Source organism: Vipera ursinii (genome assembly GCF_947247035.1).
Source record: "Vipera ursinii genome assembly, chromosome: 5".
NCBI classification, from domain to species: Eukaryota; Metazoa; Chordata; class Lepidosauria; order Squamata; family Viperidae; genus Vipera; species Vipera ursinii.
This window is the reverse complement of record NC_139518.1, coordinates 72,889,314-72,915,118: the sequence shown is the minus strand read 5'-3', so window position 1 is coordinate 72,915,118 and position 25,805 is coordinate 72,889,314. Positions and strand designations below refer to the sequence as shown.

Here is a 25,805-nt window from a genome sequence, read left to right as displayed (position 1 = left end):
TTTTTGTTGACCTCTACCAACTCCTTGCCAGATCAACTTTTCAAGAACGTTGCATTTAATTGACCCATCGTTCCCAATTAGGTGGTCTTCCCATACATTAGAGCAACTCGCATCAGGGGATGGGAACAGGCCTCGTCTGCTGAGGCTTGGTTTAGGTGGGCTGCCTCTCTACCAAAGAAGAGGGTGGGAGGGTGCATGTCCTTTTTCCCCCCTGCTGAGGCTGGTGATAACCGCCAGGTAGGAGCCAGGGAGCAGTAGTCACATTCCTGGTTCAGAGTCTTGGGCCATAAGTGATTGTGGAAGATGCAAGCTCCCCCAGATGAAGGGCCACCTATGGATGGCTCAAGAAGGGAACGTACAACTTCCCCGTCCAGGTTCCCTTGCAAACTCCTCCCTTTTTGCTGCTGTGGTTTTCAGCAGTGTGGGGTAGGAAAGAGGTAAGCAAGACTGCAATGTGGGCTTGCCTCTACGTTCTTTTTTCTGTTCCTCCTCCACCTTTCCCTACAAACTCTTGCAGGCAGTGGTCTTCCTGTTTTAATGAGCAGGAAAAGGGAGGGGGGAAGCATAACTAATTCCTCCCTGGTATGTGTCTCCCATTTCCTGGAATTTATTTGTTTCCTTGGTTTGTTTGTTTCAGGGCTGAAAGATGTCTAACTCTAAAAAGAAAATGGGGTTCAGCATTGTCACCTCTTGAGAATCCAGATCCTGCTCCAATGCTGGGAGAAGCCCAGCTGCAGCCAGCAGCACCTCAGCTCCTGTGATCCCAAATCTTTTGCCTTCCAAATCCACGGTCTCAAGTCTGATCACTTTATTCTGCCTGCTAGTACCACAAATGGCTACACAGAGAAAGCACTTTGTGAAAGATTTCAACCCGCATATCACCTGCTGCATCTGTAAAGGGTATTTGATCAAGCCAACTACCGTCACCGAGTGCCTCCATACTTGTAAGTAGGGATTTGTGAGGCATCCTTTTTTTCCCCTGCTGCAATTAGTGCTCATTAATCAATCAATGCTTTGGCACTTGTGAGATTAAGGCTGGTGATTTAGAAGCCATCAGTGATTAATATTTACTAGAATGTATTTCAGTATACATTGTCACTTACAAGATGTGTTCGAATTATTAATTAATAGTAAGAAGTTGGAAACCGCGAAGGAAGTTTTAATACTAGGATCAAAGTTTTATTTATATTTTTATCCTACATTTATTTATTTTGTTGTTTATTATAGTTTTATCCCTATCTTTATTACTATATAAGTAACTCAAAGTGAACATACATAACGCTTTTTGTTTTCCCCACACAACAGTGCTGTGGATTGGGCTGAGAAGGACTGGTTGGCCCAAAGTCACCCAGCTGGCTGTCATACTCGGTTTTCTTTAACCAGTAGACCAAACATATATGACAGCAAGAAACATCTGCCTAGATCAGGGTGTCAAACTGCCAGTCTGTGAGCCAGATGCATCATGGCGCACACCCCATTGCCGGCAATGGAAAAAAAGTCACGATACGTCGTGACACATCACGTGATAGTAGATCCAGATGTTCTAGGAATCAGTACTTTCAGCAGAGTGGGAGACATACTATAAATGAAAAGGGTACATTTGTAAGTGTTTAGAAAAATATCTCTCCCTTACCATATGTTAACAACAGCCACTGTAACACATACAGGTGTTCAGGGTATCTCCTCCTCCAAGGTTATTGGCTGAAAGCATGAGGTACAATATTTAACTCTATAAAAAATAGACGTAATAATCACATAAACTGTACAGTGCTAAATCAGGCATAATTCTTTGTAGCTTTCATAACTTGATTTGACAATCTTCGATATCTTAAAACTTCATTGCAAGAATGGTCTTGAATCTTCAAGCTCAAGCATTTGGGTTTTCAAATAACATGTGGAAAATCAGGATATATTTCTAGTAGATCTTGGGCTATTAGATTTCCTTAAAAAATCAGTAATTTGCGGTTAGTATTTACATATTTTCCTAAAACACATCTTATCTGATTTTGCAGTCTGCAAGAGTTGTATTGTGCAACACTTTGAAGACAGCAATGATTGTCCCAGATGTGGCAATCAAGTACATGAGACCAATCCATTAGAAATGTTACGGTAAGAGGTTATTTAATAAATTATTTTAAAGGAAAACAGTTTAGCAACAATGTTATGAAATAAGAAACAAATATATATAGTGCTGGAATTCCAAATTACCAACATTTTAGATAATTGAGAATAATAAAATAGTTCTTTGTCACCTTAACTAAATGTTAGTCATGGAATCTTGTTAAAATCAATTATTATTAAAATTTGCCACACATTTTAAATTAGTTTCAAATATAACAAAAGGATCTGCCTTGTTTCAATCAAACTCAGTTTCAGTTTTACAGATCACAAATCATTAATTTACCAGGTTTAAATATTGCCAACCAATTTTCAATTATACTGGAGAAATTTCTTTCTTTACACCATCTAAATACTTTTGCACATCTGCTTTGCAACTATAGTAAGATACTGTTCCATGATATGATATGTACTCAACTTTTTTACCTTCTCTTCTTGCTCAACTCCGAAGCTACTTTGACATGATTTATTTTAGAAAAAAACTCTTCCCCTGGTACAAATCCCACCTCTCTAGTTTTTGGATGGCTTATTTTTTTTTATGAACTTAAACATTACTGGGTATCAGCACATATAATAAATGGCTTTCGCTTTCTTCCCATCAACCATCCAAATGTCATGAGCAGCAGGAAAGCAAACATCTTCACTAACAGTCTACTGCAGAGGTCCCCAATCTTTTGTGCACCAGGGACCAGTTCCATGGAGAAAGGTTTTTCCACGGACTGGAGAGTGCGTGGTTTTGTGTGCTGCCTGCATCTCACGGATGGGGCTTTGCTTGTTTGTGCAGACCAGTTGTTTGTGTGGACCGGCGGGGGGGGGGGGGGTTGGGGACCTCTGGTCTACTGAACAACTAACTAACATGGATCACACTGCAGGGTTCCCCAGAAATATGGTACACTGACAGGGAACTACAGCACCTGGAACAGACATGCTCTTTTTTTAGGCAAATAAAATTGAGTGGTAGGAAGCATCATGGACAACAAATATGAAGGTTCTGAACAATATGCTCATTATGGAAGAGAATGAAGTTTCTAGGAAGAGAGTAGATAATGATGAGGAATGATGGGAAACTACAGTAACATGGTAATAGCCGCTGCTCTGTGTTTTACCTTGGTTGAAGGGGTTAAAGAAAAAAGAAGTGATGTTTGTTTTTAGAAAAACAATGACTTTTAATCTCCCAAAATAGCAAATACAATGCAAGGAAACATTAAGTATAAAACCAGTTGGCAAAACAATAATGCATTAAACTTTTGCTGTACACTTTGTGCCCCATTGCTGCTAGCTGAATAAATGCAGGGGCCAGAAGGAGGCAGGAAAAGACTGGCATATAGCCCTCCCATCTTCCCTTACATCACATAACCTACAGATTTCTGGGAAGTGTAGTCAGAAGGAGCAGTGGAGCTGAAGTGGTCACAACTTTCCCAAATTTCATTCCCACAAGAGTCATGGGTCACAGCACTCTGTAAGTTAATCCATTTGAATTATCTTGGTTCAATAATTGTTGTCCTATACCTTCCAATTTCACTCGATTGAAGGTTAGACAAGGGAGCTCCAGTAGAGAGAGAGTGTGTGTGTGTGTGTGTATGTGTATGTATGTATGTATGTATGTATGTATGTATAATTGTAGCTAATTTTTAATTAGACTAAGAGTTGTATCTTTTGAGATCTTTTGGATTTCCAAAAATACGAATGAATGTTTTCTTGTTGAAGAAGTATGCTAGTCTAAGATACAAGGAAGTGTGTGTGTGTGTGTCTGTGTCTGTGTGTGCATGTGTATAATTTTATTCAGAAAATCTAAGTATTAAAAATGGAAAAGTACATATAAAATTAAATAGGTTTTGCAATTACATACTACCTCAAAGCATCACTGCAACTGACCTTTTCCTTTGTTTGTATATTCATGTCCTACTGTTACTATTTTCGTTCTGCCTGGGAAAAAATAATAACTTATGCAAGGCTATCTATGCAAAATAGCCATGGAGTCAGCTATATGAATGTCTTCTCAAAATCTCTAAAGTATCTTGTTATTTTAAATCTCTGTTATCTTATTATTTTTCTAGTCCAAGGTGATGGCGGTAGCAGCAACAAAGAAAGAAGTGTTAGAGTATAAACTGATGGCTTGAATCAGGGATTAATTCATTAAGAACCTGTTTATGAATTCATTTATAAGCTTGTTCTGAACACAGCTGACATGTATGTTGTATCCTATTTTTACATTATGACCCCCATTTGTTCTTCAGTAATTTTAAGAATATACTCTTTGCATTAAAATAGTGATCAAAAATTACAATATACATACACCAAGATGTCTGCTCATCCCACTTCTAAGCATATTGATAAATAGCTAATATCATTACCCAATTATGGATACACTTTAGTGTCACTATAATAAATGGGCAATTCAAACAATTTAATGGGCTTCAGATTCTGACAATATCTTGAAGCAAGTCTATTGGCTCTAACCTAGTAAGATAGTAAGACAGATATGTTTCTGGATGGGGTCATTATGCATGTGTATATGAGTTGGTAGACTACTTCTCTTCAGAAGAACCTTTGAGTTCTTTCCAAATCTACTTTTTAGCCAAAAGAATATCTCCCAGATCAATTTCATAATCCTCAAAAGAGCAAGGATTAACTCAGAATTCATTTAAAGTTGTTGCCACTCAGAATTACAGAGGAAACAATAGAGCCCCATTAGTTTTATGGAATCAAAAGTCAAATTACACATATTGCTACAGTATCTTTGGGAGTACATCTCTTCCCTACAGAACAGTCATGGAGTTTGTTATCACTTTCAGAACATTTGCTCAAAAAGAAATTGAAAATATATTCAGAATAGCTCTGTTATTTCCCTTTGAATTTCTCTAATGTATGCCTGTAATGTCTATTAATATATGCATATATACATATTAAGCATTTTGAGTCGTTGATTTTTCTTTTCTTTTCAAGGCTGGATAATACTTTAGAAGAAATTATATTTAAGCTGGTTCCAGGACTTCGAGAGAGTATGTTTTTGCTCCTCTTAACAAGATTATTCATTTTTGTAATCCTGTTGCATTATTAATTTGAGTTACAAATTTGTTTTTTGTTACTAAAAACTAGAAGAATTGCACCGTGAAGCTGAATTCTGGAAGAAAAACAAACCTATAGAAAATGGAGAAGGTATTTACATTTATTTCACAATGTAACATTTTAACTTCCAACTTATTAAAATTTCAGAAACTGCAGTCTTATTTTTCACTTGCATTTGTTAATAAATGGAGATATGTACATCTTAACTGAAGGAACAAGCCATCCACCATCAGTGCCTTTATTTTATATGACTTCAACTTTAAATAATTAGATGTCATAAACTGCATTACTGATTTCAAGTACTTCTTCAGAACATTTTCTGCCTCACCTAAGTTTGAAAAGCAGAAGTAACACCTCCCAGTTCCCTCTCAGAGAAGTTTCTTGTAGAAGTTGCACAGCAAGAGCAAACAGAATGGAACTCTCTTGGCACTGCTTCAGTAAGATACATGACATTGGTTTCAAGAAAACTTGGCCTAGATTGCAATCTTAGCTTGTTACTTTCTACATAGCTATCTGTGTACTTTTTTTGGTTTCAGAAGAAAATGCAAATTCTGAAAATCCTAAAGATGGTGAAAATGGAGATGAAAACCAAGACGATAAAGACTATCACAGGAGCGACCCACAGATTGCTATTTGCCTGGATTGTTTACGTAACAATGGGCAGTCTGGTGATAATGTAGTAAAAGTGAGTTTTGAACTCTTTATACAGTATTAATTAGTTGAATGATGCAGAGTAAATAGGTATGATATAAAGAAGGTTTGTTACTTAAATGCTGATTTTCTATAATTAAAGGAAATCTGAACTAATTTCTTAAAAAAAAATTCTGCAGTTCCCCTATCTGGGTCTTCATTCCACTGTCTAAGTGAGCTAATTTTAAAGTTTTAAATATAATTAAAAGTTAAGAAACTCTGATTCTCTGTCCCTGTAGCCAGTGCTTTTGAAAGTTATAGTACAATAATATTTGTGGGACCTCAAATTCTGCACATATGGATTAAAAGAAAAATATCTTTTGTTAACAGAGGAAGTATCAACATCTTGCCCCCAACTTGTTTTTCTTTGTTACTTAAGAGATTAATAGGATGTATATTTTGTCATCCCCTTCATGGTTCGCAACATTGTACAAGAAGTAGCAACTAAAACCATCCCAAAGAAAGAGAAATGCAAGAAAGCAAAATGGCTGTCTGAGGAAGCTTTGCAAATAGCCGAGGAAAGGAGGGAAGCGAAAGGCAAGGGAGAAAAAGAAAGTTACACCCAACTGAATGCAGAATTCCAGAGAATAGCTAGAAGAGATAAGAACGCCTTCTTAAATGAACAGTGCAAAGAAATAGAAGAAAACAATAGAATAGGGAGGACCAGAGATCTCTTCAAGAAAATTGGAGAGATATAGGGAACGTTTCATGCAAAAATGGGCATGATAAGGGACCAAAATGGCAGGGACCTAACAGAGGCAGAAGAGATTAAGAACAGGTGGCAAAATTACACAGAAGAACTATACAACAATGAGCTTAACGTCCCTGATAACCACGATGAGATGGTCACTGACCTCGAGCCAGACATCCTAGAATGTGAAGTGAAATGGGCCTTAGGAAAGCTGAGCAACAACAAAGCTAGTGGAGGTGACAGTATTCCAGTTGAGCTATTCAAAATCTTAAAACACGATGCAGTAAAAGTGCTACACTCAATTTGCCAGCAAATTTGGAAAACTCAGCAGTGGCCACAGGATTGGAAAAGATCAGTTTACATTCCAATTCCAAAGAAAGGCAGTGCCAAAGAATGTTCAAACTATCGCACGATTGCGCTCGTTTCACGTGCTAGTAAAGTTATGCTTAAAATCCTACAAGCTAGACTTCAGCAGTATGTGGATCGAGAACTACCAGAAGTACAGGCAGGATTTCAAAGAGGCAGAGGAACTAGAGATCAAATTGCCAACATATGCTAGATCATGGAGAAAGCTAGGGAGTTCCAGAAAAACATCTACTTCTGCTTTATTGACTATGCGAAAGCATTTGATTGTGTGGATCACAACAAACTGTGGCAAGTTCTTAAAGAGATGGAAGTACCAGACCATCTTATTTGTCTCCTGAGAAACCTATATGCGGGTCAAGAAGCAACAGTGAGAACTGGACACGGAACCACTGATTGGTTCAAAATTGGGAAAGGAGTCCAGCAAGGCTGTATACTGTCGCCCTGCCTGTTTAACTTATATGCAGAGCACATCATGAGAAAGGCAGGGCTAGATGAATCAAAAGTTGGAATTAAGATTGCCGGGAGAAATATCAACAACCTAAGGTATGCAGATGATACCACTCTAATGGCAGAAAGTGAAGAGGAACTAAAGAGCCTCTTGTTGCAAGTGAAGAAGGAGAGTGCAAAAGTTGAAACTAAACATTAAGAAAACCAAAATCATGGCATCCGGCCCTCTCAATTCCTGGCAAATAGATGGGGAAGAAATGGAGGTAGTGACAGATTTTATTTTCCTGGGCTCCAAGATCACTGCAGATGGGGACTGTAGCCAAGAAATTAAAAGATGCTTGCTCCTGGGGAGGAAAGCCATGGCAAATCTAGACAGCACACTAAAAAGCAGAGACATCACCCTGTAAACAAAAGTGCGTATAGTCAGGGCTATGGTCTTCCCAGTTGCAATGTATGGCAGTGAAGGTTGGACCATAAGAAAGGCTGAGCGCCAAAGAATTGAGGCCTTTGAACTATGGTGCTGGAGAAGACTCCTGCAAGTCCCTTGGACTGCAAGGCGATCAAACCGGTCAGTCCTAGAGGAGATCAACCCTGACTGCTCTTTAGAAGGCCAGATCCTGAAGTTGAAACTCAAATACTTTGGCCACCTAATGAGAAGGAAGGACTCACTAGAGAAGAGCCTAATGCTGGGAAAGATTGAGGGCAATAGAAGAAGGGGACGACAGAGAATGAGATGGCTGGATGGAGTCACTGAAGCAGTAGGCGTGAACCTAAATGGACTCCAGAAGATGGTAGAGGACAGTAAGGCCTGGAGGAACGTTGTCCATGGGGTCGCGATGGGTCGGACACAACTTCGCAACTAACAACAACAACAATATTTTGTCATATCACAAATATCAAATAGTTTTCTTTAGAAATTAAATAATAATGTATCAAAGAAGTCATTTCATTTAGTGAATTTAATCTGTATAAAATCATTCTTGGATGTCATATATTGTAGCATTGGCTCGAATTCAAGCCAGTTTAGTCTAATGATTAAGGCACCAGGCTAGAAGATGGGAGACCCTGAGTTCTAGTCCCGCTTTAGTCATGAAAACTGGCTGGGTAGTAGTCCACTCATCCTCTTTCAGCCCAACCCACCTCACAGGTTTGTTGTGAGGAAAATAAGTGGAGGAAGGTGTTGGATATTTCAGTCTTGAGATGTTTGTACAAAATAATTGAGACAAGGTACGTATAAGTAAATAAAATTGGTAGGTTATCAGATTACGTAGTTAGTATTTGGAGTGTAAGCAATTCAGATTTTAATATCTAAGTTTTCAGTTTTTGTCTCTCTTTTTTTAGGGGTTGATGAAGAAATTCATACGGTGTTCTACACGAGTAACTGTAGGAACTATCAAGAAATTTCTGAGTTTAAAATTAAAGCTTCCAAGTTCTTATGAGGTATGATGTTCTATCACCCAAAGTAGTAGGTGCTGTCCTTTGACTAAGTGAATTTAAACGATCACAACTTTAGCTACCTAAACCATTTTTCCTTGCATTGCAAATATGGAATGTCATATAGTGCATTAATAATCTTTTTCCTTAGTGAAGTGTTCATTAGACCTATTCCAATGTAAATTAGCGTTCAATTGCACTTTAAATGTCATAATCCAATTTAAAGTCTCTATTTTATTGAAGGTGGTCAATCACCAAGAAAGAAAAAGAGTAGACTATTAGAAGAACATTTTATAAATGGCTTCCATCTGAAAACTTTTCATCTGAAAAATTGTTTGTAGTATTACAATCCAAACAGAATACAAAATCATGTAACTCTGAAATTGGATGTAGATTTGTTTTAAAACAAATGTGTATAGCAATTTTCTTATGTTGTATATATATCAGTATTTATGACTGTATTATTTGGATCACAATTTACTTTAGTATATGCTTTGTGTGCTAATGGCCTTAGATCCTGTCCTTGAAAAGAAAAAGTTTTAAAAAATAATTTTGCAGGTGATATTAAAGGCCATGCTTGAACCCCTGGATATTTATTGCCACAGTGCTGAATTGGATGGCTAAAATAGTATAACATCAGTTTTTTTAAATTTTCTTATGCCAAATAAAACTTTAGTTTTTCTCCTTCTCTCATATTGAAGATATACTGCATATAAAACAGCATAAGATAATTTCCTAATTTGCATATTCATGTTGCCATAAAAAATACGACTATGTAACTTCTATCCTTTTAAAAACATCCAATGATTTAGAATAAAGACCAAATGAATCCCAAAATAAATATTTGGGGGGTGGGAGGTGGGGAGACAGGTAAGTGTATTTAACAGCTGTAATGGATGTTCTGTGTTCTAAACACTTTAGATGGGAGATACAGTTTGTGTTTGGGAATAATAATTAAAATCAACATAAGTAGCTAAGAAGTCATTTTGTTTGCATTCTTGTTCATTAAGTAACTATCTTGCATAAGAGTAATCATGCTATGGTAGGTTTCTAATCTCTTTTCTCTTACATATTAATGATTCTCTTCTAGGAAAGATGAAAATAACTGAAATGTTTTTAAAATACTTCAAGTAACTGTTTTGTTTTAAAGCTGGATGTACTATGCAATGGGGAAATCATGGGGAAGGATCATACTATGGAATTCATCTACATGACAAGATGGAGACTACGAGGCGAAAATGTAAATGAAATAAGTTTTTATTGCTTTTACATATATATATATATATATATATATATATATATATATATGTGTGTGTGTGTGTGTGTGTGTGTGTGTGTGTGTGTGTGTGTGTGTGTGTGTGTGTGTGTGTGTGTGTGTCATATGTTAACTCTTAGATTACCTTGCTAGGCCCCAAACATGGGGCAAATCTTTATTTCCTGTTTTCAGCCTTATCTCAAAGGCCATCGAACAGGCTGTAGTCACATCGGACAGTTCATATATTTGTTTAAATTCCCTAAATTCTATATATATATATATATATTATAGGGCTTTTAGCTATATATTATATTAATTATATTCCTTTTAAAGCTTATTTAATGTGTGTGTATGAGAGAGAGAGAGAAACCCCACCATCATGGGTGGTCTATTGTATGTCTTCCTCAAACATGGGTCCTCTAACAGAGGCCTGGGAGTTTGAGGGTTCTACTTTATACAGTATCTTCACTGTTTCTAGCACCACAGTCTTCTGGACAAAGCTCTGATGCTACTGGGCTCTGCTGGAGCCACTCTCCCAGCTTAGAAATCACAGCCTGAATGCTGCTTCCATGACTGGGACCAATTTGGCCTTTACTTTTCCAGACCCTCTCCAGTTCCTCCTTTTGGCCCTGGTATTTACCTAGTTTCTAACATACCTTCTTCCTGATGTTGCTGTCATTTGGCACATCTAAAAACAGGGCTTCCTGCCCTTTTTAAAGTATTTGCACTTAACAAAGTATGTCTTGTAACAAGTGATGAGCTCCTTCTTCTGTTGGTCCTTCCTGTGATGTAGGAGTGTGGCCTGGGATTTAAAGGAGATAAACTGCTATTTAATCATCTTGAGATAAGGGTTAGGCCAACCTATTTCAACTTCTCTCCATCTTCAGTACTGCTATTTAAATGGGCCTTTCTAAGCCATATCGGCATGTGGAACTAATGATTGTTTATAGGCAAAATAAATCTTTACCAGTTTGTGAGTCCACTGCTAGAATTCATTGGAAGAATGCCAAAAAGACAATTGGTAGAAAGGTGTGCAAAAAAACAAATAAAATAGTATAGCAGATATACTGGAGTCATTAATGCCCTGATTCAACAGCATCTAGATTTATTCAGTGAATTATCCAGGAAAATTATTCAGGAAAAAGGGAAATCTAACAGGAATATCAGCAATAACCAGAAATAGACCCCCAAAAAGCACAGTTTGGCCAGATTTTTTGCTTTTCAAGACTTTGCCGAGTAACTGTTCTTCCTGTTATCAGTGGCCAACAGTTCAGATAAATAGACAAAGTGGAATCAGTAATTGCCAGATTTTTCCTAGGGTGGTGAGAATTAATCTTTTTGTCAAACAACTTAAGTCTATTTTCATAAAGGGAAATAGGCTGATACATAAGTAAAATTAGGTAGAAAATGGCGCAACTATTCCACCAAGGCTAGAATTTATTGTGCCTCTGTTATTTGAATTCAGGGAAATCTTGACTTTAAACAGGTGGGTAAAGTATATAATATTCTTAGAAATTTTAATATAAATATAAATATAAAAGGACTTTGAGGAAGGGCACTGACCTTAGTGACATCTTCAATTAAAGGTCAGAGAACAACTCTGACTGAGACTCAGGAGAGTTGATAGAATAGGCAATGCCAGTCTAGCTGGCCAGTAGTTTAACTTTGTTAGTAGAGACAGGGCACATCTCTACTAAATAACATTTATTTTTTGCAAAAAACTAGTTATTTAGATAGCATCAAAGTGCATGAAATTCACAAATGTACAGTTTCAAAAATATGAATTGGAGATAGCACATCAGCATGTACTATGAAGAAACTCATTTTGGAAAATGATCCAGATAAATTGGAAAAAAAATAAATAACAAGAATCCAATTAACTTTGGGGTACAAAAAGCAACTTCTCAGATTTCTGAAAATGTCATCTTAAAACAGTATTATAGTTATAGATACAGATGTCAAAACAATTGTGACTGGGAAAATAAAATACTCAGATCTAAAAAAATTTATTGTCTGGTCTAGTGTTTCATGAGAGCAGTTCTGTTGTATGGATATATGTAGGACTGCTCCATATTTCTTTATCTGCTAACTTATTTTCTCTTTTAGTTAAACCTATAGTTTAACACTCTTCAATACATTGGTATGCTTAATAAATATTGACATTTTATCCATTTTTTGAATATTTAATGAATCTAAGAAAGTTGAACTCTACAAAATTAATAATTCCCGTTATCTAACATGGAATAGGAGTAGTCTTTGGAACTCCCAATGTTATTACTGACAGCCTTTTAAAAAATACATCTCTCTAAAAGTTGCATAATTCTGCATTTTAATAATTGTTATAAATTGGCTAGAAATAGATGATTACCATTTTTATGAGACTTATTCTTTTACTGAATTCACAATTAGTGTAATTAATGTTAATTAAATTTGTTGCCATAGTTTTTTGCCTGCAAAATTCTTGGCAATATAGAGATTTGAATTTTTTGCAGATCTTATTGCCAACCTTTTTCTGTCTCCCTTTGCCTCACCGCTGCTCTTATTTTTTTATTATGTTGTGCTTTTTAATGACACATTGCTGCCTTTAAGCATTCATAAATGTCAGGGATACTTTAATTCAAATGGGGTGGGGGGGAATCCCAATATCCATCTTCCCATCCACTTCCAATTATATCTAAGATAATTGTTTTCTAGAACATCCATGGGGTTGTTTTGTAGCCAGTACTGGGAGAACAAGAAAGCAGCATTAAAAAATTCTGGCAGCCATATAGCTCATTTCTTACGGGTCAGAAAATTACATTCTTGAATATGAAACTATTTTGAAATGACTGATGATCAATGTTCAGTTGTGGATGCCTCTTATCTGATCAGAAAATCATCTCCTTTGCAGTTTCGGTGTCAGAACTGCTCCTCATCACAAGTCTGCTCACAGGATGGCTCTTTTTATCAGGTAAGAGGCACTCCCGACTGTACACATTGTAGTCATTAAGGCAATATTCTTTGAAATCCAGTTTAGGTGGGAGCTGAATGGGTCTTTCATTTTCTGCTAGATTAAGTTCTTTAGACTAAATTTGATTGTAAAGATTGAAGCCTTGGGTTTTTGTCTGAATGTTTACCTAGATTTAAAAAAAAAATTTGCACGGGGCAAGCTATCTTCATTAATTTATATCTTGTGTGGCATGCTATAGGGCAGGCTCTTCATGGGCTCCCAAATTATAAAAAAACAATTCTCTAAATCAGTTTGAAATAAAGATAAATATGTCGTAATATTACAATGATTTAGATCAGATTTCCTATGCTGTTGATTAATCGTAGCACTTATAGTAAGATATGATAGGATACAATGTGCATGAATATTAACCCATGGTTAATTGCAAGTTGACAGACTTATTTTTTGTAAACTAATCAGACTTAATGCCTTCTTTGAAGCTTTGCTGACTTTAGCAATATTCTATGTAACTCCATTTATATTATCATGACATAATAATGCAGCAATAGGATAATCTCTGAAATTATTTTGTGTCTACAAGCATGGGACATTAAGATTAATGAATAGTGCTATAAATATTTTGCGAAATGAATATAACAGAAAATTGGTAACCATTATGGCTACACTATCTTAGTTGAATGATTGGGTGTTATGAATATTTGGTTTCATAATTAGGGGCTTCAAGGGATAGGAAGTTGAGGATTTTAAAGCTATTTTTATGAAATATTAGAGATATATTGCAGAAATATTATCTTTTATATAGTGACCATACTTTCAAAGAAGGAGAGTTAGTCCAGAATGCCATAGAACAATAACCTTTGTCATAATAGACTTCTAATCTGAAGCATTCATTGTATGTTTCAATTTTACTCTGCTCCCCAATTTTATATAACCAGGTATATATAGTAAGTCACTCTGCTAGGGGAGAAATTGAAAAAGCATTATGATCTCTTTATGTTGAGACCGTAAAATGCAATGTTATATCCAATATTAGAATAAATTTGCTTGTGCGAGGTCTATTACACATTGTCATCTGAGCTAGTCCTTTGCAGTTAGGTGCAGAAAGTACAGCCATAATTTATGTAAATGGACAGTAGCCTTGGGGAAAATGCATATCACTGCTTTGACATGTCCCTGTATTTTCAGATTACAGTTGCAAGAAAAAGAATGTGAACCCTTTGGGATTACGTAGAGTTTTGCATGAATTGGCCATAAAATGCGCTCTAAATGTCATGTAAGTCACAACAATAGAAAAACAGTCTGCTTAAAATAATACTACACAAACATTAGCTGTTGTCATGTTTTAATTGAACATAAGATGGAAACATTCACAGTGAAGGCTGGAAAAAGTATGTGAACCCCTAGCCTAATGACTTCTCCAAGAGCTAATTGGAGCCAGGAGTGAGCCAACCTTGACTCCAACCAGTGTGATGATATTGGATGTGTTGCTGACAGCTGTCCTGCCCTTTAAAAACACACACCTGTTTTGGGTTTACTGGTCTCAAGAAGCACTGTCTGATGTGAACCATGCCTCGCAGAAAAGAGCTCTCAGAAGACCTACGATCAAGAATTGTTGACTTGCATGAAGCTGGAAAGGGTTACAAAAGTATCTCCAAAAGCCTTGATGTTCATTTGTCCATGGTAAGACAGACTGTCTACAAAATGGAGAAAGTTTAGCACTGTTGCTACTCTCCCTAGGCGTGGTCGTCCTGTAAAAATGACTGCAAGAGCACAGCGCATAATGCTTAATGAGGTAAAGAAGAATCCTAGAGTGTCAGCTAAAGACCTACAGAAATCTCTGGCACATGCTAACATTTTTGTTGACACATCTACAATAAGGAAAACATTAAACAAGAATGGAGTACATGGGAGGACACCACGGAGGAAGCCATTGCTGTCCAAAAAAAATATTGCAGCACGTTTGAAGTTTGCAAAAGAGCACCTGGATGTTCCACAGCACTACTGGCAAAATATACTGTGGACAGATGAAACCAAAATTGAGTTGTTTGGGAAAAACACACAACACTATGTGTGGAGAAAAAAAGGCACAGCACACCAACATCAAAACCTCATCCCCACTGTAAAACATGGCGGAGGGAGCATCATGGTTTGGGGCTGCTTTGCTGCCTCAGGGCCTGGACGGATTGTTGTCATTGATGGGAAAATGAATTCCAGAGTTTATCAGGACATTTTGCAGGAAAACGTACGACCATCTGTCCGCCAACTGAAGCTCCGCAGAGGATGGGTGATGCAACAGGACAATGACCCAAAGCATACAAGTAATTCAACAAAACAATAGCTTCAACAGAACAGAATACGCCTTCTGGAGTGGCCCAGTCAGAGTCCTGACCTCAACCCGATTGAAATGCTGTGGCATGACCTTAAGAGAGCGATTCACACCAGACATCCCAAGAATATTGCTACACTGAAACAGTTTTGTGAAGAGGAGTGGTCCAAAATTACTCCAGATCGTTGTGCAGGTCTGATCTGCAACTACAGGAAACGTTTGGTTGAGGTTATTGCTGCCAAAGGAGGGTCAAACAGTTATTAAGTCCAAAGGTTCACATACTTTTTCCACCCTGCACTGTGAATGTTTCCATCTTATGTTCAATTAAAACATGACAACAGCTAATGTTTGTGTAGTATTATTTTAAGCAGACTGTGTTTTTCTATTGTTGTGACTTACTTACATGACGTTAAAGCGCATTTTATGGCCAATTCATGCAAAACTCCACGTAATCCCAAAGGGTTCACATACTTTTTCTTGCAACTGTATATCCCTAAGAGATTGGGGTGGAGATTGTCATAACAATATGCAAATATTGTTACAGAACATTTCTCATCATCCCTTAACATTGTCAACAGTGGCTGGATATGATGAGAATTGGACTTTAACAAATATTGGAATGAAAAAGATCACGTCCTAGTACATGGTTAACAAACACTGTTCAGGAATTAATTTTCTAAGGGAGTGTTTCTCAACCTTGGCCGCTTGAAGATGTGTGGACTTCAACTCCCAGAATTCCACAGTCAGTATGCTGGCTGTGGAATTCTGGGAGTTGAAATCCACACATCTTCAAGCGGCCAAGGTAGAAAAACACTGTAATCTAAACTATTTTTAAATTTCCTTTGTTTTCTGGGATGTGGCCTATTTGCAGCTGTGACATAGGCATCTGCCAGGGAAGGTAAAACAATGAAATGTCACACGGCTACATACTTTACATGTTGGTGTCTGATGCTGAGATGAAAGACTGGGATTTATATCATGATGGTTCCTGTTATTATCTTTGTATCATCACAGTTTATATCAGGTGATTATGAATTATGGACTGCTTTGGAATTTTAAAGAGAGCATCCTTAAATGATGATTAAGCCCAATCAGAACAGCTGGTGAAAATTGCTTGTTTTGTTTTGTTTTTATGCAATGGAGTACAAAGCTAACCTCAGTGCTCAGCATAGTGTTACTGTGAGGACCATCACAACTATTAGCAGCAGTCCTGGAAATCACTTCTTGGCTACCTTGTATATATTCTTTTAATTTTAAAAATTGCTAGTTTCTTGGTATTTAATGATGGTACTCTGTGTATCCAGAGAGAGAATTAAAATTATTTCAATACTGAAAACAACCGGTTTGGGGACAACTCCCCCCCACACACACCCCATTCCTTATAAAGTGTGATTGCTTTCTTTAGCCTCTCAAGCAATCCTTTTGTAGATAGTGAGGAATAGCTTAGGAAGAAAAGTGCTAGTGAATTCAGATTGTTGAGAACATGGCCAATTTATTTTTCATTTTGAGAATGTTTATTGGTTTATTGATGAGTCAGGTGGACATGAGAGTTTAACTTATACCACCCTTACCCTTGTATTATTTTGTTCCTTTTAACGTTGATTTGGAAGGACTTACTAAATTCTGTTAAATAAACAAGCAGTGTAATGACTTAATGATTCATGTTCACCTGCTATTATTGTCTCTGTTCTGTTTTCATTGTGGTTTTAGTCTTATCCCATGGTACTCCAGTATCGACCCAGAATTGACTTCAGTTAAACCAAAGGGCCAGATTCCACTGAGATTAAACCTGCACTATGTTGTTTACCCATCGACAGATTGCACAATGAATGGATGTGCCTGGATTGGGGTGGGAGGGGGGAAACCACTCGAATTTCAACCTGCAAATATGGACTTCTCTTCAGTTGATCAATTACTTTGTCCCTACTGTTAGAGTAAACCAAGTGCCATTCTACAACTGAAACATTCATGATATATTTGTGGCATCAAAGACTGTAAATTATAGCCAAATCATTAAATGTATAGTCAAGAATCAGAATCTCTTGAATACTTGCTTTGCCTGATACAAAACTTCCATAACATCAATTGCAATTAGAAAAAGTAGCTGTCTTCTATTTCTCTTGTGGTATTATTGTTTTTTCACATGTACTGTTTTACTGAAGAAAAAGTTGTTTAAAAGTACTGTATAAAAGGTTAAAACTATACCTTTAAATATTTGTATATAATACATGTTTCAGAAAAGTGGTTATTTTACCACTACTTTTTCTTGTTCAGCTTCTCATAGAATCTGATGTAGTTCACTCATTGATATGCAGTGATCATTTAGCAGTATCTGAACAGTTAGAATTTGTATCAAAGGAGTTGAAAACATCCAGACTGAATTGAACTTGACTGGTATAATATCATATGATCTCCTTTCAATAATACACAAGACTTTTATTTAAAGTTTTGATTTGGAGTAATAAGCACATTGGTACATGTGCAGCAGGTAAAATAAGAGTTTTTAAAATAAGAGATATTTTAAATTTTATTATAATTCAACTAAAAAGAAAAACAAACTGTTGTGAAAACTTTATTCTCAAAGTGTGGGTTATATTTTTAATTGTTGCCTTCCCTTTGAAATTTGGTAATGACACTAGAAAGTTGTGGGTTGAAATTGTGGTCTTAAATGTGTTGGATTACAGCCACTGGAATGGCACATGCTTCTGTATACTTTGAACATATTCAGTAATATGCATCAGTACGCTTATAAAATGAGCCAGTTTAATTGTATCACAGGCACAGTCTAGGGTTACCAGGAATCTTACTGTGGTTATAAAATGGGTTGTGAAGTGTGAAACTCAAGTAAATTTAAATGGTTACAAAGCTATGTGACCAAAATTACTGGCTGTTCAGGGTGTTTGCGTTTTTTTCATAACAGTAGTGTTCAAAAATGTTAATGGTTGCCTTAGGTATTACATGTGACTTCTTTCTTGTTCAATAATGTTGTGTTATGGATATTGCTACAGAAATCACAATGTATTGTATACTGTTTTTTCTTGTCTTCCATTACCTTTTTGCAGTTAAAAACCAAGATAACAGTCAAGTTTAGTGATTTGTACAATTTTTAATAAACATCATTCTTTATATAGTAAATTACATACCATAAGTCAAGTAATTCAGTCTAGAAAACTATTGAGTTTTGGAAACAAAGCTCGAATACTGTATGCCTTCCTTGTAATACAGGGGTCTTGTAAGTAAAAGCATATAAAGTAGATCATTATTTCTAAAGGAAAAATGTGCTATTTGCACCAGGTCAAATCCCAGACTAATAGACTCGGTTCTAAGGTTCTAGTCCAGAATAATCAGCTATAGATTAAAATACTGTGCAATGCTTGTTATGCTTTGGGCCAGCACTTTCTGACAAATATAGAGAATTCTCAGTTAAATGTTAAATCATCTGTTAAATGTTCTCAGCTCATTGAAAAAGTATCATTTGTACATGTTTCTTTTGTTAGATGCAATAGGTTGGATCCAAATAATAGTTTTAGCTAGGGTTTGTTTTTCTTTTTTGAATAGTTAAATGCACCTCATGGCATACTAAAAAAAATAATTTTGCCATTCCCTTCCGTTTTCAAAACAGCTGATACATTGCTTTTGAAGCTACTTTTAAATATACAAAACTTTGGGCCCTTAGAACTCTTTGTGTGTATCTTAGTCAGAATTTTGTATATTCTGATTGGGTTTACACATTGTGCTTTGTTATCATAAAGTTTGTTTGGTTTTGGCTTAGCTGATGCTATGAACCCATATGGTTTGTAAACTATGATTGATGGCTTAGATGACATATTAATTCAGCTAGTCAATCATGCTATAACACTGAAAAAGTCAGATATAGTTGGGGACCTGATTACATAAAGTTGTTCATAAAGCTCTTTCAGTCTTCAGTTTAACATGTATATAATGACAACAGATTTCTTAATGCATCCAGTGTCTTAAGAGTGGCTTTGAATATTCCCTTCAAGCAAGGGGGTAAAAGATATGAGCGATTTGTGGGTTTCATTCCATAATTCTGGATAACCCCCAAAACTGCAATTCCCATAATTTCTGGGATAAATGACTATGAACCTAGAAGTATGTATGTCTCCCCATGGAGAGGATACATAGGACATTACTTTTTCTTTTATCCCAAACCCTAGGAAATCGATGCATAGTTCTAATTTTCAGGGCTTTTGGCCTGCTCCTAAGACATCTATCAATACAGATAGGTACTACATAATGCCTTTATTACTTTTTCAAGTATTTTTGCAATTAATTGAAAAATCTTCCACAACTGCTGAGGAAACATGGCTAACTCATTAGCAGTGAGACTTATCTGTCCCTATATACCAGGAGTCTTCAAACTTGGCCCTTTTATGTCTTGTGGACTTCAACTCCCAGAATTCCTCAGCCAGCGTGCCTGGCTAAGGAATTCTGGGAGTTGAAGTCCACAAGTCATAAAAGGGCCAAGTTTGAAGACCCCTGCTATATACTAAATAGAGTACTGACATGAGAAAAAGACTAGATGCTCCCTGTCAGGCTCAGCATTGTTAAGATTAAACATCCATGCAACTGTATAAGCATTCTTGATTTTACAATTAAGTATGTGCACAATTTTTGTTTCAGGTTTCCTCTGCGGAGTGAGTAATTATTGCTTTATCTTGTCTCATTACAAGAAATGTAATATACCATAGGTTAATTCCAACTGATCTGTGTTACATTTTCAATCTCCTATTTCTTATTATATTGCAGAAGAGCATTTTGTCCAAATGCTCCAGAATATTTTCCACTGTACCTAGCAGGGATTTTGCCTTTTGCAATACATAAAGGATCATATGAAAACAAATGTTTGGGCTCTGAGTAAAAAGACTTTTAACAACAATTCAATGAATTTCCAGATTTCAGACCAGTTTATTTCATTTTTGTCATATGATTTAACCGTGATTAGTAAGATTTTTTTCCAAATGAGTTGGGAAAAAAGAGTGTAAAAGTCCAAGATGTGACTTCTCAGCTGTGAAAGTAAAAGCCTTAAAATATTTCTTGCACATCTAGCCTCCTTGTGGCCTGCAAATTTGCATTTCTGATACAGGTGCATTGTACCTCTACATTGTAGATGCTTTTTGTCAAAATTCACAACATATTAATATAGTGTTAAAGAATCTGAGCATTTCCTTGTAAAACATGAAGAGAAGCTTTTATTTAGCCACTGAACCAAAAATTCTATACGCTTTTACTCTACAATAATTTTCCACAAAGCGGCACAAAGGAAATGGAATTATCCATTAAAAGCAATAAAACAAAATTTAGTTGGGGACTAGGTTCCCTTTTCATCAGTATCCTGTTCACTTTAGATGCTTGTGTACGTGACACATGTGCTCAGGCTTATTTCAAAATATGTCCTATTCTCTGAACAAGAGGAAACTCCAGGAGGGGCTGGACGGGGTTCCCACGGCTTGTGCGCCATGACATGATCATGTAGTGACTTTACGTACTTGCATCATATGCCATGTGGCCATTGACACAAGTTGTATGATCACATTTGTCCAGTGAGGTTTAGGTGTAACTCATAATGTACACTGCTGCTAGGAAGTACTGTAGTTCAGGGAGGGGCTAAATCTTTTTAGGTAGAAAAGTAATTGGCATCTTCAGCTAAAAAACAAGTTCTATGTAGAAGTATAGATAATTCCTTGCAGTATGTGGAGATAGTACTGAGTTGATAGAAAGCACTACTGTAAAACATTTTAATATACTGTACTTTGAAGGAGAATGTGCTTGCTATACTGAAGCAAATGTCTTTATTTAAATGTTACAATTGAGATTGTCTGCACAAACACAAAGGTAAAGCTTTTTTTTTTTGCTTTTGTTAATGGTATTTTAGCTAGCTAGCTGTAATACACTTTCCAGTTACCTTCATGACAAGCGATCAGCCATTTTTAATGGAAGCTCATCTCAAGTTCCTACATGATTCAATTATTTTAAATAAATTATGGAAATATATAGACTATTAAAATATTCAGTTATCCAAGAGAGAAAGCTGATGCTTGCCATTATTTACATGGAAAGTACTATGAAAGCTGTGCAGGAAGAATAAGATTCTGAATATTTTTGAGTTACTAAAAGTAGATTGAATATGCAGTGGGATCTACTGATTTTCTATATGTGATAAGCAGATTATAATAATATAAAAGAAAAAAATGAAAAATGTCTAACATTCTTTTAAAAAATGACCAAACTCACTTGCTTCAAAAATATTTTTCCTTCCTTCTTTCTTCCTTGTTTCTTTTTTTCTTGTTCTTTTTCTTTCTTTCTCTCTTATTCTCGCTCTTTCTCTATTTCTTTCTCTCTTTTTTTTCTTTTGCATTTTTACTTCCTGAATTGTTGTTTTGAAATTTGAGTTTCCTTAGAATTGATCTTGCTGGTCTTTTTTTAAGGCCTAACTTTACAAAAATAACTTATATTTTTATTAAAATATTTATATGAATTGAAAGTAAATACTCTGTTCGAATCTTCCTAAGAGGCAAAGCATGCTAGTTGTAAATTCTGGAGTTATAACCCATATTATCATGAAAACACCAGATTGGAGAAGGTTGGTTATTAGTCACCTCTGCTTCTCAGTGATGTTTTCTAGCTGGGGGAGAATGGGGGAATGTAGAGAAGCAATTTTCAAAGTAGTCCTGAGTAACACAGCCCTCTCCCCCCACCCCCCCGGCTCAGGAAACAGGACGTGGACATTTCAGATTTCTATTTTTTATTGCTGTTGGCTGTAATTTATTTAGCCACTGAACCAAAAATCCAATACGCTCTTACTCGATAAAGCACAAAACTGAACAGATTGTTACCCTTTTAAAATAATTATGGTTTCACAATTACCTATTTAACATAAGTGATAAAATATTAGCATTTGCTTGGTAAATACTATATTTTACCTTAAAACTGATATCAGTAACACCTGTCCTACAGATTTACAGGTAAGGCAATGTTGGGTACTAATTTTTTCCCAAAGTATTTCTTAATTTAATGGAAAACCTTCAAGAACTCTGTTTTTTAATATTTTCTTCTAAAAATATCTAACAGATTCTTTGCTGGAATTGAGAATCATAATATTTCCATAGGCCTTCTCGGTTTTTAACAATCAGCCATTTAAAATGAAGATATGATGCAATTCTTTTAAAAAACATATTCCACATAACTACTGGAAAATAAAATTGGAAATAAAACATGCATAACTTCGTGGAGCTAAAAAGCATACCTAAGATTGTCTTTATAAGTTCCAAAAATGACAAAAAGTATAACACGTGTAGTTATTCTCTTGTACTTCTTTCTGATGATTCTCACTTGCAATCTGTACACCTTAATGCACAATATTTCATTGTTATCTCTCTTTTTTAAGTTGGAAATATTTTACAGAGTTTTTTGTCAAAATTAGTAATACCTTAAGAAATCTTTTTGTGGTTGTAAACGATTATGAATATTCAAATTGAAGTGAAAAGGGGTCATTATTAATGACAGTCTCTTCTACTTGTTAAAATATATGTATTTTTGTAAAAGAAATGCACTTGTAAATATTCTATCAACCTGTTTTGTTTTGGGAAAAAATGTTGCTGCTTAGGGAATTACCTAGAAATGGTATTGCTTTGTATTCATGACAAATTCATTCTGTTCATGTCTAAATAGTTACAGCTGAGCTAGATGCATTTTATATATGGACTTAACCCGAATATGTCTTGAGCATGCCACAAGAGTTTCTCATTAAATTCACCTGAAGGCAGAATATACATTGGTGCTGTGTTTTCATCTTCTGCATTAGTTTGCTGGTGTCTTATAATTTCTATTTTTGTCATTGTGACATAACAAGTTCATTATGAGAGCTGCAATCCAGAATAATTGCAGCAAAGGATTATTTTCAGTGTGCAGATTCTTAAAGAGCTGTCAAGATTTTGAAATGAAAAACACTAGCAGTGCCGGCACAGAAGAAGGACTTAGAACAACACAGTAAAAAGAGAAAATCAGGGAGATTGATCACCAAAATGTTATCACCAGTGCCCTGAATCCTATCGCCAATAGACAAGCCCTCTCTTGTGGGGTACTTGCACAATTGTAACACTAAGCAAATATAATGGGCCTTTACTAGAGCCCGATTTAATACCTTCCTATCAGCTCTACCGGAGGGAGTTTTCCATGGGATTCCTTATTCACAGAGACTTTGCCCTTGTAGATCCAGGCGGGCAGAAACTGTCACCCATCTCCTCTTACAGTGCTTTCTTTCCGTGATGCCCCAAGATATGCTTTGATTACCTCAGCCACCTCCAAATACGAACACCATACAGATAATTTTTATGTTTATTATTTTTTTAAGAGAAGCTTACTCTACACTCACGTATCAGGTGACCAGTTCATTTTCACCAAGTTACACAACTGTGCAAAAATTTTAATTTGGTATGCTGTTTTATTGTCCTATTTTTTTTCCTTCTCCAGTAACAATTATTGTATTAAACCATTTCTCTTTTTACCATACTCTTTTCTTGTAAAAGCTGGTCAGATATCGTAATAAAGCTGATTGATTTGACGTGATTGAGCAGAAGACAAGAAAAGGTAACTCATACTTATGAATGGGCAATCCATTGCTCAGCCATTCATAAGTCTGCTATTATGGATCATTGCACAGTCAACCAGATATTCAGACTCAATTTGCCATTCAAGTTTATTTATTTATTTATTTATTTATTTATTTATTTAATATTTCTATACCGCCCTTCTCCCGAAGGACTCAGGGCGGTGAACAGGGCAAGAATAAAAATACAAATTACAAAAGTTAAAAATAGATTAAATAAATGCCCACATACTAAAATACATCCATAAAACCTAGTAGAATAAAAATAGCAACCCCCCCCCCCCAATCCCCTCATCAGGCCAGGCCAGCTTGTTCAAAAAAGTATGTTTTTAGCTCGCGGCGAAAGGAGCGAAGGTCGGGCGCCGTCCGGAGCTCAACCGGAAGCTGGTTCCATAGCTCCGGGGTGCCCACAGAGAAGGATCTCCCCCTGGGGGCCACCAGTCGACATTCTCTGACCGGTGGCACCTTGAGGAGGCCCTCTCTGTGGGAACGCACAGGGCGGAGGGAAGTCGATGCCGGCAGCAGGTGTTCCCTCAGGTACTCCGGCCCCCTGCCATGTAGGGCTTTGAATACCATTACTAGTACCTTGAATCTCACCCGGAAGGCAACTGGTAACCAATGCAGCTCACGGAGCAGAGGTGTAACGTGGGAGTATCGGGAGACTCCCAACACAACTCTCGCGGCTGCATTCTGTACCAGTTGGAGCTTCCGGGTGGTCCTCAAGGGCAGCCCCATGTAGAGAGTGTTGCAGTAGTCTAGTCGAGAGGTCACGAGCGCATGAGTGACCGTGCATAGATCATCCCGGCTTAGATAGGGCCGCAACTGGCGCACCAGGCGAACCTGGGCGAAAGCCCCCCTAGTCACAGCTCCTATATGGTCTTCCAGGATGAGCCGTGAATCTAGGAGGACTCCCAAGTTGCGAGCCCTATCTACGGGGGGGTAATAGTTCCTAAGTTCTTCCCAAGGACCTGCTATTAATTATATGCATTATATAATGATCATAAACATGCTGTCCTTCAAACTGCACTGATTGCCAATATCAAGAATATCTATAGCATAAGCTGCTTGATAGAAACCCCAGCACGTACAACCTGTATGCTGCAACATGCTTCTAGCTCAGGGGTCTTCAAACTTGGCCCTTTTATGACTTGTGGACTTCAGCTCCCAGAATTCCTCAGCCAGGCAAGCTGTCTGAGAAATGCTGGGAGTTGAAGTCCACTAGTCATAAAAGGGCCAAGTTTGAAGACCCCTGATCTAGCTCATTGGATAAAACTTATAAAAATTAAGCCAGGCAAATTGTAAAAGTAATTTGCTGTTTAGCATCATACTGCCATTTTTTGAAAGCAAATATATGTGTTGTGCCACTAATCTGCAACCTATGATAAACATTTTTCTGGTCCTTTTGCTTTCTGTATAGTTTGTGCTATAAAAATTATATCATGTGAAAAAATACTGATTTGTATTTTTGCTTTAGAAGAATGTATATGTTGGGAATAGCTATACTAAGATATCTTCATATGAACCATAGAAACTCAAAACGTTCAGTCTCAGAATTATTTCTCATGCAACACCAATTATAATTTAATTCAACTTCATTTAATCTTTGCCCATTTTTATTTTTTCTGACGTTGAATATTTAGGTCTGAATACAAAAAACCACATGGGCTTTTCAGAACTTCCCACTGCGGAGCCCTGGAGGCTACACCTCTACTGAGGGTTAGAAACATGGCAAACAAGGAAACACAAATGCAAGAACTACCAAGCCAGGAAGTTATGTGTGATTATTTGATAAGTCTTCCTATCCTATTTAATATATGATGCATTTAATAA

At 36.6% G+C, this 25,805-nt stretch overlaps 1 protein-coding gene across 3 annotated transcripts in view; it reads left to right on the top strand.

Annotated features, from left to right (window-relative positions):
• The window catches only part of PCGF5 (polycomb group ring finger 5), a 41,428-nt gene extending 18,289 nt beyond the window's left edge, over positions 1-23,139 (top strand). For 2 of the 3 annotated variants that reach the window (XM_083364141.1, XM_083364142.1), the window contains exons 2-10: positions 638-944; positions 2,013-2,109; positions 5,065-5,120; positions 5,218-5,277; positions 5,724-5,872; positions 8,723-8,821; positions 9,966-10,055; positions 12,961-13,020; positions 17,057-23,139. In XM_083364141.1, coding sequence (XP_083220267.1) covers positions 833-944; positions 2,013-2,109; positions 5,065-5,120; positions 5,218-5,277; positions 5,724-5,872; positions 8,723-8,821; positions 9,966-10,055; positions 12,961-13,020; positions 17,057-17,104 — 771 coding nt within the window. In that variant the 5' untranslated portion in view covers positions 638-832 and the 3' untranslated portion in view covers positions 17,105-23,139. Of the gene's footprint in view, positions 1-637; positions 945-2,012; positions 2,110-5,064; positions 5,121-5,217; positions 5,278-5,723; positions 5,873-8,722; positions 8,822-9,965; positions 10,056-12,960; positions 13,021-14,205; positions 14,653-17,056 lie in introns of those variants that run through there. The other variant, XM_083364143.1, reaches the window with a different exon arrangement.
• Positions 23,140-25,805: the final 2,666 nt, after the last annotated feature.